The sequence below is a fragment of the Gobius niger genome, assembly GCF_951799975.1.
Source record: "Gobius niger genome assembly, chromosome: 12".
Lineage (NCBI taxonomy): Eukaryota > Metazoa > Chordata > Actinopteri > Gobiiformes > Gobiidae > Gobius > Gobius niger.
Genome location: NC_136863.1, coordinates 9575065 through 9587071, shown reverse-complemented (window position 1 = coordinate 9587071; position 12007 = coordinate 9575065). Strand labels below are relative to the sequence as shown.

The window sequence follows — 12007 nt, the reverse complement described above, 5'->3', positions numbered from 1 at the left end:
TACATGATCCTGTTCCCTTCTGTTAGCGCCACTAACACAGTTATAAGTAGCTTTGTATTGTATTTTTGTACTTACTTCCTGGCAGCAATTAATGGAGTTTTTTTGTTTATTTATTTATAATTATGATTTCACGCTTTCTAAAGATGGAGTGGTAAAAAATGATAATGCAACTTGTAGTGACATAGTTAAAAGTTGGATGCTGTTGCATGTCACTTGTTTTGACCACCTGCATTTCATGTCTTCATCTGGATATGGAGGGGCCACTTCACTGTTTTGAGTTCAGATGTTTTGAAACTCAAAATACTATCTCAAAATAAATACAATCAAAAGGTTGTATTTGTTTATCTAGCAATTATGATTGTTTTCAGTAAAAAAACAAAAAAAGGAAGATTATTACAGATTATTTTTAGTTAAAGGTTTTAATTTAACTGACACTTCCTCGGGTGTCAAAGTATGATGTCAGTAGCACGGGAGGCAATAATCCTGATAAACACCTTGGATCAGTTGGATGCAGTGGGTAGAAGGGTGAAGAAGTCCTTGATTTGCTTGACAAGTCTCCAACTGACCTGACTCCAGCAGTGTGAAAAAGCCCATAATAAGTTTGTTAACACCTGCAGTAGAGAAATAAGATTTTTTTTTTTCTCCAAGTCAAAAGTCATTTGTGGATAATGCTGCAAGTCTGTCCACGTCCAGCAGAGGGCGCGCTGGTCACAGTCTTCCGCTCTCCGGAAGAACCGCAAATATTAATGACGTTTCATGCGAGGATCATCCACATCCCTCCATCAACAGAACGTCTCAGAGCGTGAACCTGTAGCGCATGACAAACCTGCGCTGCGTCTCAAACCCTCAGAGAAATCTGTCCCCTCGCTTTGGTCCATCCCGGGTCTGAGCCATGCAGAAGAGGAGGAAGCCCGAGCCCATCCAGCTGAACCCCATCCCGGATGGACACACCATCAACGGGACCGGAGCCTCGGAGTGAGTCCATCTACACACACTTAACATGAAACAGGACCATGGTCCTCTGCCCCGTGCTCGAGAGAGTGAGCCTATAGACACAAGTGCAGAACAGAGAAGAATCACTCAAACAGATCTTTGAATCTGATAGCCTTCGGCACACTCTGAGTGGTTATGTAACTGATAATGGGCTGTTAATAATAGCATTTATTATAGGTTATTGTGAAACAAATCTACAGCCCAATAGACTACTCCTTTACCCATTCATAATCTGTGAGACCAATTAGCCAATAATCTGAGTCAGAGTCACAAATGCATCATGTGAATAATCATATTATATTGTAATGTGGACCATATTTGCACGATTGCATTTATGCCGTTGTGCATTACATTTTGGTTAACCTGTAATTGCAGCATGCAGCCTAATTCGTGCATGTGTCCTCTTGTGGCCCGTGAGAAGGCAATATGTGTGTTTTTGTGAATCAATTACGAACCTATTTGGCTGGTGCTGCAGTCTCCTGTGCAACAGGCAGCAGCATCTGAGGCGCATTACATAATGTCGTTTGTAGTCCTTGCCACGTTTCATCATTTGTTCTTCAGATATACAAGAAAATGTTTGATTATGCAATGTTGTGCAAACCAGTCGTCCTTGCCCCCACCAGGGTCAACACTATGCAAATAAACATAATGCAAAATAGGCTTGCCCTCCAGCTATAGGTGTCCCTGATCAGATCTTGGCTCGTGATCCGGAGACAGTTCCCAGTTGCTGCTCTTGACAGGTTGCTCAGGTAGTGAAGGATGGGTCAAAGAAGCAGTGAACAAATTTACCACGAGGACAATAAAATGTGCCTTAATCTATAGCACCTAAAGGCATCCATTGCAGATTGTTGTTGTTGTTTGTTTGTTTTTTTTGTTTTTTTTTGGGGGGGGCGTATTGCATTTACATCATGTCATCTTTGGCCACTAGTTTTCAAAGCTGATTAGCAACATCTCCATGGAGACAAGCTGGTGATGTTCTGCTTCCAACAAAGTTAGGAGTGTCTGCGTAGGCTTCTTCTGAGTACTAAGGTTTACGTACCACTAAAGACATCCACAATAGGCCAGGATTAATGCAAGCATGTTTGAGAGTGTGAGTGGGGGACAACGGATGGAAATAAGCCCATGGCTGCAATCTGGTGTGGCGTTTTTATATGCATGAGTAAATAAACAAATAAATGTGTGCTTTTGCAATGCATTTAAGTTAAGTGATTTTCAGCTTTGCACCAGTTTATCAAATGTTGGCTAATATAGGACCCTTTTAAGAACCCGGTTCAGACCTGATTTGATCTTGATCTAGGCCCGGTGGTACTTTCATGGTCAAATATTTTTTAGGAGGTATTTGGTGTGAAAAGATTGAAAACTTTTGGTCTAAATAATTGCAGTTTTGGCGACTTGATAGTAATTACAACCATTCAAATTGCGATTTCGATTTGATTGCGATTAATTGCAGCCCTGTCCTCCCTCAGTCCTTCTCTTCTCTCCTCCGGTGCGGCTCGTGAAAAGCCCACGCCGCCCACAGCTCTCAGCCTGCGCTTGTTTCCATGGATATGAGTGCTTGTGTGTGAAGAATCCTCACTGTGGAGAGCGGTGAAGAGCCTCCTACTCGTCAGGCCTACTGTACTCAGAGACCTTCAACAGACCTTCATCTTCGCTTAGATTGTTTGCTAACAGCTTTTAATCTCGTCTTTTGTCATATCACCCACAATGTTTTGGGAAAAATCTGCAGCGTTCAAACATTCACACTCAGATGGCTGTTCTGGGTCACTCTGTCAAAGCCACATAAGCAGTGTTTTCAAGCAATCTTTGGTGTAAAATGGTCACTTATTTCTTTAATTTACTATTCAAACTGCTGTTTTTAATCAGTAGTTTTATCATTTATTTATAATAACACATAGCACTTTAATTTACTTTACTTTAAAAGAAGAATATGAGGGGCCATCATCCTCACCAGCTGCATCACTGTGGTGCCAGCGCTGCATCCTGTCGAGGGAGCCTCAAACGCATAGGGAGAACAGCTGAGAAGATCATCGGTGCCCCTGTTTCCACCACTCAGGACATTTACTCCATCGATATGGGTGGGCGATATGTAAAAAAAAAAAAAAATTACATCACCATTTTCTTCGACTTAGATCATCACAATTTTGATTTCATCATGTTAATATGTACAGCATATTGGATTTTAGAGGCAAAAGCTATTTGCTGCCTCTGAAAGTCAATGTTTGTCGCTCAAAGCTCACTCGCAGGGATCAGATCACGATTAGTTTTTATCATCATATCGCCGCAAAGCCTTAAGAATCCATCACACAGTCGTTTCAGTGGTCTGCCATCAGGAAGGAGACTGAGAATGGTAAATGGACTTAACTTATAAAGCGCTTCTCTACCTTTATCAGGCTTAAAGCGCTTTACAGGAAAGGAACCAGTCACTCATTCACTCTCTCATTCATACACTAATGTATGCAGACCCTGGAGGCAAGTAGGTTGAAGTGTCTTGCCCAAGGACACAACAACAGCGAGAACAGCTTCATCCGCCAGGCAGTTAGGAAGCTGAACTCTTACCCCTCCCTTCTTTGCCCTCCTTCTGTTTCCACCGTTACAAACTGGGATCCTCTCCAGCCCCTCAAAGACAGTGAAAATCGTCACTTTGTCTAAGAATTAACAATAAAATTATGTTTCTCTTTTTTGTGGTAGATGAGAGTTGATATGTCATTTGAAACAGAGCATTTGATATCATGCACCATACAGTATTGTTGTCTCCTCATAGAGCGAACCTGGAGTCGCTGCAGAAGAAGCTGGAGGAGCTGGAGCTGGATGAGCAGCAGAGGAAGCGTCTGGAGGCCTTTCTGACGCAGAAGCAGAAGGTGGGAGAGCTCAAGGACGACGACTTTGAGAAGATCTGTGAGCTGGGAGCAGGAAATGGAGGAGTGGTCTTCAAAGTGTCCCACAGACCCTCGGGGCTCATCATGGCCAGGAAGGTCAGTCCCAAACTAACAGTCAGTCCTAAACTTTTACTATAATATAATATATAAAATATATATAATATAACTGTCAGCAATGCAATAACTCAGGGATGACCCTTTAAGACCTTCCAGTAAGAAGTTATTGTTATTTAACTTCTTTAAATCTTTGGGCCTTTTCTTTTTACATACATACAGTGTAACAAAATAGATTGCAATAAACTAAAGACTTTTTAATTAAAGCATTTCACAATATTCCAGCTTTATGCAAAATGAAGCAAAACGTTTCTGCTTGAGGTTGCTTTTCTTTATCTTCTTTCTCTCTGTTGATTTTCCTTTATCTATTTATTTTCCTTTTTAAATATATGAAATAAAAAACAAAAACAAAAAACAAACAATATAGGAAGAGCAAGAAGTTAAAATATCTCTTTCAGCTGATCCACCTGGAGATCAAGCCTGCCATCAGGAACCAGATTATCCGGGAGCTGCAGGTGCTGCACGAGTGCAACTCTCCGTACATTGTGGGCTTCTACGGAGCCTTTTACAGCGACGGGGAGATCAGCATCTGCATGGAGAACATGGTAATTACTACTGTGTCTCACATGTCATCTCATGATTAGACCCAGAGAGAGGGAATTGTATTTATATTTGGTTGTCGTACCACAGGATGGAGGCTCCCTGGACCAATCTCTAAAGTTGGCTGGCAAAATCCCTGAGCAGATCCTGGGCAAAGTCAGCATCGCAGTGAGTAACAAAACCATCTAATTTCCATCCATCCATTTTCTTCCGGATCCCGGGGTCAGCAGTCTGAGCAGAGATGCCCAGACGTCCCTGTCTAATGACTTAACCATCTAATTTTGAAATTATAACGCGTTTTTATGAATAATGATCATGATCAGTGTTGACCTTTACATAAGCTCTGTTAAACCTTTTAGTGCATACCTTAGTTGCTATGTCTGATCTGTCTTCTGACTTCAGCACTATGAATGATGGATGAGATTGTGCTTGTGACCGTGGGACGACGAAAGGAAATTAGTCCATGGCTGCGATCCAATGTGGCGTATTTGCACATATGAGTCATATGTGTCCATTAACATGCACTGTCCCAACCAAATATGCAAATAAGAAATGAAATGATGTGTTACTAATCTCTCCAGGTCATAAAAGGTCTGTCGTATCTACGGGAGAAGCACAAGATCATGCACCGAGGTAATCATAGTGGTCAACACATCATTGCTGTTTAGTTTTCCGCTGATGACCCTCTGGCCTCTCCCAGATGTGAAGCCGTCAAACATCCTGGTGAACTCTCGTGGGGAGATCAAACTCTGTGACTTTGGGGTCAGCGGACAGCTCATCGACTCCATGGCCAACTCCTTTGTGGGCACGCGCTCCTACATGTCTGTGAGTTCACAATTACCTTTTCATACGCGTAATCTACTTCAGACCCAGTTGTAAATGTCTTTACAAATACATACTCTTCACCTTATTCCGGAAGTTCCCGTGGGTGCCGCCATGAGTTGTGGCCGCCCCTTCACTCGTATTAGTTTACATAGGACTGCAGACATCAAGAGAAAATCAGTTCTACGCGGACACAGTCATTTTCAGGCCGTGCAGAGAAACAGTCAGTGCAGTGTTGACTTGGTGCAAATGAACATTGGACATTTTATACAACTACTACTTTGCATCATATTTTAGCAGCAAACATTTGCCCTCATTCTGCATCTTATTTGAAAAGGAACTTTCACATAACCAAGTTTATCCAAAGCGCTTTACACATAGACTTATATTACTGTATATATTGGATTTACATTTAACATTTATATTTGCTCCATACTTCGTGGTCGTATGCTACATAATTAGATGCAACTGCCCTTGGGATAAACTGGCAAAAGTGCAGCCGCTTATGGACCCTCAAATCACCACCACCCATATTATACATCCCATCCTGACGGTCTCCCAAATTTCAGGTACTAGACATGCTCATTCCTGCTTACCCTGCATTCAGAAGAGGGGGTGGTATGGCCATCAGTTCATCAATCTCTCATGTACTGCATATCAAAAAGTTTATAAATGGTAAATGGCCCATAGCGCTTTACAGTAAGGAGCCGGTCACCCATTCACTCTCTCATTCATACACCATGTACGCAGACTCTGGAGGCGAGTAGGGAGAAGTGTCTTGCCCAAGGACACAACAACAGTGTGCATTTGCGGGAGCTGGGATTTGAACCCGCGACCTTCCGATCATGAGATGACCCGATCTTCCATCTGCGCAGGCGCCTTTATCTCTATAAATGCTGTAAAAGAGTCTAGGTTGATCTGTACATCCTTTTGCATTCTTTTTTGCAGCCGGAGCGTCTGCAGGGTACGCATTACTCCGTGCAGTCGGACATATGGAGCATGGGCCTTTCGTTGGTGGAAATGGCCATTGGTCGGTTCCCCATCCCCCCGCCGGACACACATGAGCTCGAGCAGATCTTCGGGGTCTCCATGGAGGGAGAGGCTACAGTCAGCGAGTCCTCTCCCCGACCACGACCTCCGGGAAGACCAGGATGTAAGTGCTGATACAGTCAAGAAAGGTTAACGGCTGCTGACCAACTTTATGTTTGACGGCACTCTGGAGTGATTAGTGCTGTCACGTCTAAGGAGGTCATGGGTTTGATTCCTGGATTGAATGGGGCCGTATATCTCTGTCAAGATCATACAATTTCCCCTACAACTTTAAACATATGCAATAGAGTCTTTTCCTTTCTGGGGCCAGAACTATCCAGAGAAAGCTTATGAATCGCAGTGGTACTTTCCTTGTTAAATAATGATGAATGCAGTCTATTGGCGTTTCGTTTTTTATTAAGATGCGGACTGATTTTGTGTGGGGCCGTATATCTCTGTCAAGATCATACAATTTCCCCTACAACTTTAAACATATGCAATAGAGTCTTTTCCTTTCTGGGGCCAGAACTATCCAGAGAAAGCTTATGAATCGCAGTGGTACTTTCCTTGTTAAATAATGATGAATGCAGTCTATTGGCGTTTCGTTTTTTATTAAGATGCGGACTGATTTTGTGTTGCGGTCAGACAGGATAATGGAAGTAGTCATTAATATAAAATGATGTGGTTTTCCACGCGGAGATTTTCCATTTGACTCCATTATTGAGAGCCAACAGGAATACTGGCTCCTACCCAATTATGAAGTAAATTACTATATTCTATTATCAAATGAAAAAAACAAAACACAGCCCACTTTGGTACTGTAAACTATTCTTTGAGCTCAAACCAGGCTTTAGAATGGTAAAACACAATTTACTTCTTAGTGGTTGCATTAAGCAGCAGGAAATATGGAGTGTAGAGTGCTTGATGTTCGAGGCCAGACTTCAAATTGGTTTATATAATGATTTCTGAGAGGCCTGAACAATAGAGAAAAATGGAATGGAGGTGCAAAGTGATGGGAAGTCAGTGCTGGTAAAGGCCATAGAAGAGTGAATGATGTTTTTAGTATGACAGGTTGGCGAGCCAGAAGACGCAGGGGATCAAATGTTTGCTTTAGTGACCCCTGGAGGGGAACAGTAGTCATGCGATTTGTGGAGGATAAAATGGGTTTAGGACCATGCAACACACATGGATAACAGGACTTAGACACTGACAATTATGGAAAAAATGTTAGAGCAGCTTGGATTGTATGTGATCTCCCTCTTGTTACTACTTCCTTTGCAGGTTATAGCCACGACAGCAGGCCTCCAATGGCAATATTTGAGCTTCTGGATTACATAGTCAATGAGGTGAGCCACAGTGTTTCACCCCAATATGAATCATATGGTCAATCTGGAATGCAGCCGTTGCCATTTAAATTTCTTTTATAGCCCCCACCAAAGCTGCCAGGAATTTTCAGCACAGAGTTCCAAGATTTTGTGAATAAATGGTATGTACAATATGAATGCGGCCAGAAATACTGCCATCTAGAGGTAAATTATACATTTATTCTTTCAGTTTGATCAAGAATCCAGCAGAGAGAGCAGACCTTAAACGGCTTATGGTGAGTGGAGAATTTCAGGACATAAAGCAGCATTTGTGCCCATATTTGATTTGTTTCCCCAGGTGCACCAGTTCATCAAAATGTCAGAGGCAGAGCAGGTGGACTTCGCGGGTTGGCTGTGCAGCACAATAGGACTCAACCAGCCCTCAACGCCCACTCATGGACCTGGCCCTTAAAGCCCCCCCCATCAAGTTGTACGAGGCCTACATGTTTTAAGTGCAATCAGATTTTAATGTAAAACAAGCCAAGTGAAATCCTTCCAGGCTGTACGTCGAGCCTGCACAAAGCCATGATTTTTGTAAAGTATTTTAAATGACAGATGCTGCTTAACCTGTGTGCTTGATATTTTCTCATTGACAAGGTTTGTTTTTGTCAAATAAAGAGTCTTGTGGATAATTTGAAACCACTTTTTTTTTATTAGTCTCTGAGACACTCGGGAGATTTATGCCTTTACTTTCTTGGGAGTCTTCCTCACAACCCTCTTCTTCTTGGGCTTCAACATCTTGGCCTTGATCTGTGAAGAAACATCATTAGCCTGAGTATTTAAATACATAAATCCATCTTTATGACTGGGGGTCTTACAGCAGGGTCGTGCTTGAGAATGGCATGACGTTTGGCCGTCTTGGCGTATGGGTTCAGTTTGAGCATTATCCTCAAGTTCTTCAGAGGATTCTTCTTCAGGACTCTGCGGTTGATCTTCTTGCTGCAAAGGACATAGTACACTTCATTAATCAAAGGTTGAAAAGCGCCATTCTGTCTGAAATTTGTCTGAATGTGCAGAGCTCAGACCACTTTTAGATAATCACGATTCAGAAACACGGACCTGTGGAATCTCATCATAGATTGCCTTTTTAAAATGCATTAAGGTGGAAAAGTGCTTACATTGGTGCGCGAAGGGATTTCTGGATCTCCTCGCTCTTCAGAATCCTGCCCAGGTCTGTGTTGGTCATCTTGTGCATTGGCAGGCTGAAAAGGAGAGAGGGGGCAGTTAGATTGTTTTTACACAGTTACACCTTTGTACACTTAGTCACGCTTTTTGTACTTTTATAAACACATTGACTCAGAGCTTCAGAAAATATCATGTGTGTCAAATACACGGACCTGAAGTTAATCTCATCATTGAGTGTGTCTAGGGATTCAGAACAGGTTACTTCCCTCTGACTAAGACCTACACATTTGTTTAAATTTAATGTAACGAAAGGCTTTTTATAACAAGATAATCCAATAAGATGATCTTTATACCGTGCAGCCAATTTAGAAGTCGCTACAACTTCCTTAATTGATCGAAAGCAGTCAAATTTAAGATATCCATAATGTCCACCTTGCTAGGCTCTACAACTCGCACTTTTGATACTCACTTGTAATCAACCTTGAGTGAGGCAGGTTTGCGCCATGTGCCATAGAGCTCGTCCAGTTTACGGAAGGCGCTCTCTGTCCAGATGCAGAAACGACCCACGTGACCTCCAGGAGCGAGCCTCAGGAGATTCAACTTGTTCACGTTCTGAAGAGTGATTCCTGGACAGCAAATATATACATTAATGCCCAAGTTCAAAAAGATGAATGCACAAATTTAGGATGGGTACCTGGGATGTTTCTGAAGGCTTTTGTGACTCCTGCGTCCTGGTTGTAGATGATGCATGGCCCTCTTCTCTGGATACGTCGACGGTTCCTCATCTTACCCTTACCGGCACGCATGCGCTGGGAGGCGTACACCTGACATTACAGAGAAAAATCATGCATTACAAAAGGTCTGCATTTAATTGACACTCATCTGTCACAATTGTTTTGTTTTATTTACTTTTTTGATGTCATTCCAGGCTTTGAGCTTCTTCAGGAGCAACACTGCTTCCTTGGTCTTCTTGTAGCTCTCCACTTTGTCGTCAACGACCAGAGGAACCTCTGGGATCTCCTCAATACGATGTCCTGAAAAGAATAATCATTCAATACAGGAAAGAATTTGGGAAAGAATTTGACTGTAGAGGCCGGAGTTTGCTCAGACTCAATGTTCATCAATAACATGTGACAGCATAAGACGGCAGGCAACCGTCACTGTTCACAGTCTCAGACGCAAATTACACCATCACTGCAAGTTTAAAAAAAAAAAAAAAACTGTTCCAAGTGCCCCTTGACTAATACCCAGTACAGACCACACAAAAGCTCACCTTTGGACATAACAAGTGCTGGGATGGCGGAGGCAGCCAGAGCAGAGCAGATAGCATAGCGCTTCTGGGTGGTGTTAATTCTACGGTGCCAGCGGCGCCATGTTTTGGTGGGAGCAAACATGCGTCCTCCACGACACATCTGAACCAGAGTCAAGGCTCACACTGGCATTATGAAGGACTGATGGACAAAGCTCAGAGTCTGTCATCGTCAGTCATCTGTGTCAGCATATGACAGTAGGCATTCTGTCACTGACACAGAGTCAGACGCAAATTACACCATCACTGCCAGTCTAGATTAAACCTTACTGTAGAAATATAAACTGAAGTGTGAAAGGATACATTTCCAAAGGCTCCCTGACCAGAGCGGTGAGTACCGCCTCCTCTCACACGGGGGATACGCGCCACAGCTCTTCCGGTTCCCCACGACTCTGCACTGGTCTGGTGACCTGGAAAATACAATGTTACTTTACATTTTGCAAGAAAACAAAGATGAGCTTTTACTTTGAATATACCACATACCTGCAAGCTCACTGACAGCATATGGCTGACGGCTGTTTTTGCGCATGTTGGTGTGCACAAAGTTCACCACATCAGGGCGGATGGGTGCCTTGAACACAGCAGGCATCACAACATTTTTGCCTGAAGATTCTCCTTTCTCGGAGAAAACCGAGATCAGGGGGCGCGCACAGGCCTAAAGGAAGATAGTCCAAACATTAACAAAACGTTGTATTAAACATACAGGACAATTGTGTACGACCATGCATTTTGTTATGCCACCTTAACAAAAAGTATACAGTGCATTTAGTTTTCACAGATATGCCATCTTCCATGTGTAAACGTGACTCAGAACTTCTAATAGTATCATTATGTTTCAAAAACACGGACCAGAAGTGGAAGCTCATCATTGCACGTCTACAAATGATCTGGGGCATTGTTTAGATAACCTTTTATTAAAATGGTTGAAATCAGCCATATTTATCAGTAAAACGCTTGGTCACTGTCTATTTATATAGCGCCTTTCACTAAGTTCTTCTACAATAAGCAACAATAAACTCGCACTAGTACTGACCCAAATGTGACGACATGACTGATGGTGCAGACGCCTTTAGAGGCATTGTATTTAACTGGATTGGCTGTACGGTTAAATCTTGCGATCACCAAAGCGGGGCAACGAGCTAATTCATGTTTGACAAGGTTTTACTACTTTACAAGTTGTGGAAGTTTACAGCAATTGAAGGAATGGGACTTCTATAATAACACGTGTATAGCGTACACGACCACAGGCTACGCTTTCAAAATGGCTCCGCGTGTTAGCTTTTCTCTCGGAGATTTCTTTGGCTCAGAAAACGTTAGTAGGGCATCAGACTTGCCAATCTTAGCAAGTCACAGTAAGCCAGATTGTTTAGCTATCGCCAAAAGGGTATACGATGTCGTTTTACAGAGTGAATCTCACCATTTTGGATAAAAGGTTTTCGGCTCGCCGGGACCACGCTCCTCACGCTATGGCGGCCACAGTGAAAAGGAAGTGCGTGGATCGTCCTGGAAGCTTTAACCATCCGCCACACGCATGCTACTTCCGCAACAGTAAACGCACGGTATTTTTGTTTCTTCTCAAGAAGTAACAATACACGTCATTATATAAACTGGCTTGAAAACACAAATACTTGGCACATTAAGTAAAACATGTCTTCAAAACCCCAAAAGAACCAAAAAAATCTGGAACTATTTTTGGTCCTGCCCGCGGAGGAAAAAAAAAAAAAGCAAAAGCCGGTCTACTTGTTAAAAAGAAAAAAAAAACATATGTTCTTAATTACTGTGTTGACCACTTAATGACACGCATATCACGGGGTAAAATAAGACATTTATGTTTT

At 42.5% G+C, this 12007-nt stretch overlaps 2 protein-coding genes across 3 annotated transcripts; one reads left to right on the top strand and one right to left on the bottom strand.

Moving 5' to 3' along the window:
* The first annotated feature begins 734 nt into the window (after positions 1-734).
* map2k1 (mitogen-activated protein kinase kinase 1) lies at positions 735-8370 on the top strand. 2 transcript variants are annotated; one of them, XM_079568506.1, is made up of 11 exons: positions 735-975; positions 3755-3983; positions 4382-4528; positions 4614-4691; positions 5105-5156; positions 5224-5348; positions 6294-6498; positions 7656-7720; positions 7802-7860; positions 7929-7974; positions 8037-8370. In XM_079568506.1, the coding sequence occupies exons 1-11, from the start codon at positions 893-895 to the stop codon at positions 8148-8150; spliced, it is 1203 nt and encodes a 400-aa protein (XP_079424632.1). In that variant the 5' UTR covers positions 735-892; the 3' UTR covers positions 8151-8370. The 2 variants fall into 2 exon arrangements, with proteins under 2 accessions (XP_079424632.1, XP_079424633.1); XM_079568507.1 differs by having other exon boundaries at positions 737-975; positions 3755-3965.
* Positions 8368-11727, bottom strand: rpl4 (ribosomal protein L4). Its single transcript, XM_079568508.1, has 10 exons — positions 11590-11727; positions 10656-10827; positions 10476-10582; positions 10137-10275; positions 9773-9897; positions 9558-9687; positions 9333-9489; positions 8857-8940; positions 8557-8677; positions 8368-8488 (listed from the first exon to the last, which is right to left on the bottom strand). The coding sequence occupies exons 1-10, from the start codon at positions 11590-11592 to the stop codon at positions 8417-8419; spliced, it is 1110 nt and encodes a 369-aa protein (XP_079424634.1). The 5' UTR covers positions 11593-11727; the 3' UTR covers positions 8368-8416.
* Positions 11728-12007: the final 280 nt, after the last annotated feature.

What these genes read in the sequence shown, in the direction of transcription:
- rpl4 (XM_079568508.1), bottom strand. An exon ending in TCACTCAAGGTTGATTACAA is followed by an intron (nt 8,941 to 9,332) that starts GTGAGTATCAAA and finishes TCTCCTTTTCAG; the next exon opens with CCTGCCAATGCACAAGATGA. An exon ending in TTCTCAAGCACGACCCTGCT is followed by an intron (nt 8,489 to 8,556) that starts GTAAGACCCCCA and finishes GTTTCTTCACAG; the next exon opens with ATCAAGGCCAAGATGTTGAA.
- map2k1 (XM_079568506.1), top strand. Translation starts at nt 893, where the DNA reads ATGCAGAAGAGGAGGAAGCCCGAGCCCATCCAGCTGAACCCCATCCCG. An exon ending in TGGGCAAAGTCAGCATCGCA is followed by an intron (nt 4,692 to 5,104) that starts GTGAGTAACAAA and finishes TAATCTCTCCAG; the next exon opens with GTCATAAAAGGTCTGTCGTA. An exon ending in GCACGCGCTCCTACATGTCT is followed by an intron (nt 5,349 to 6,293) that starts GTGAGTTCACAA and finishes TCTTTTTTGCAG; the next exon opens with CCGGAGCGTCTGCAGGGTAC.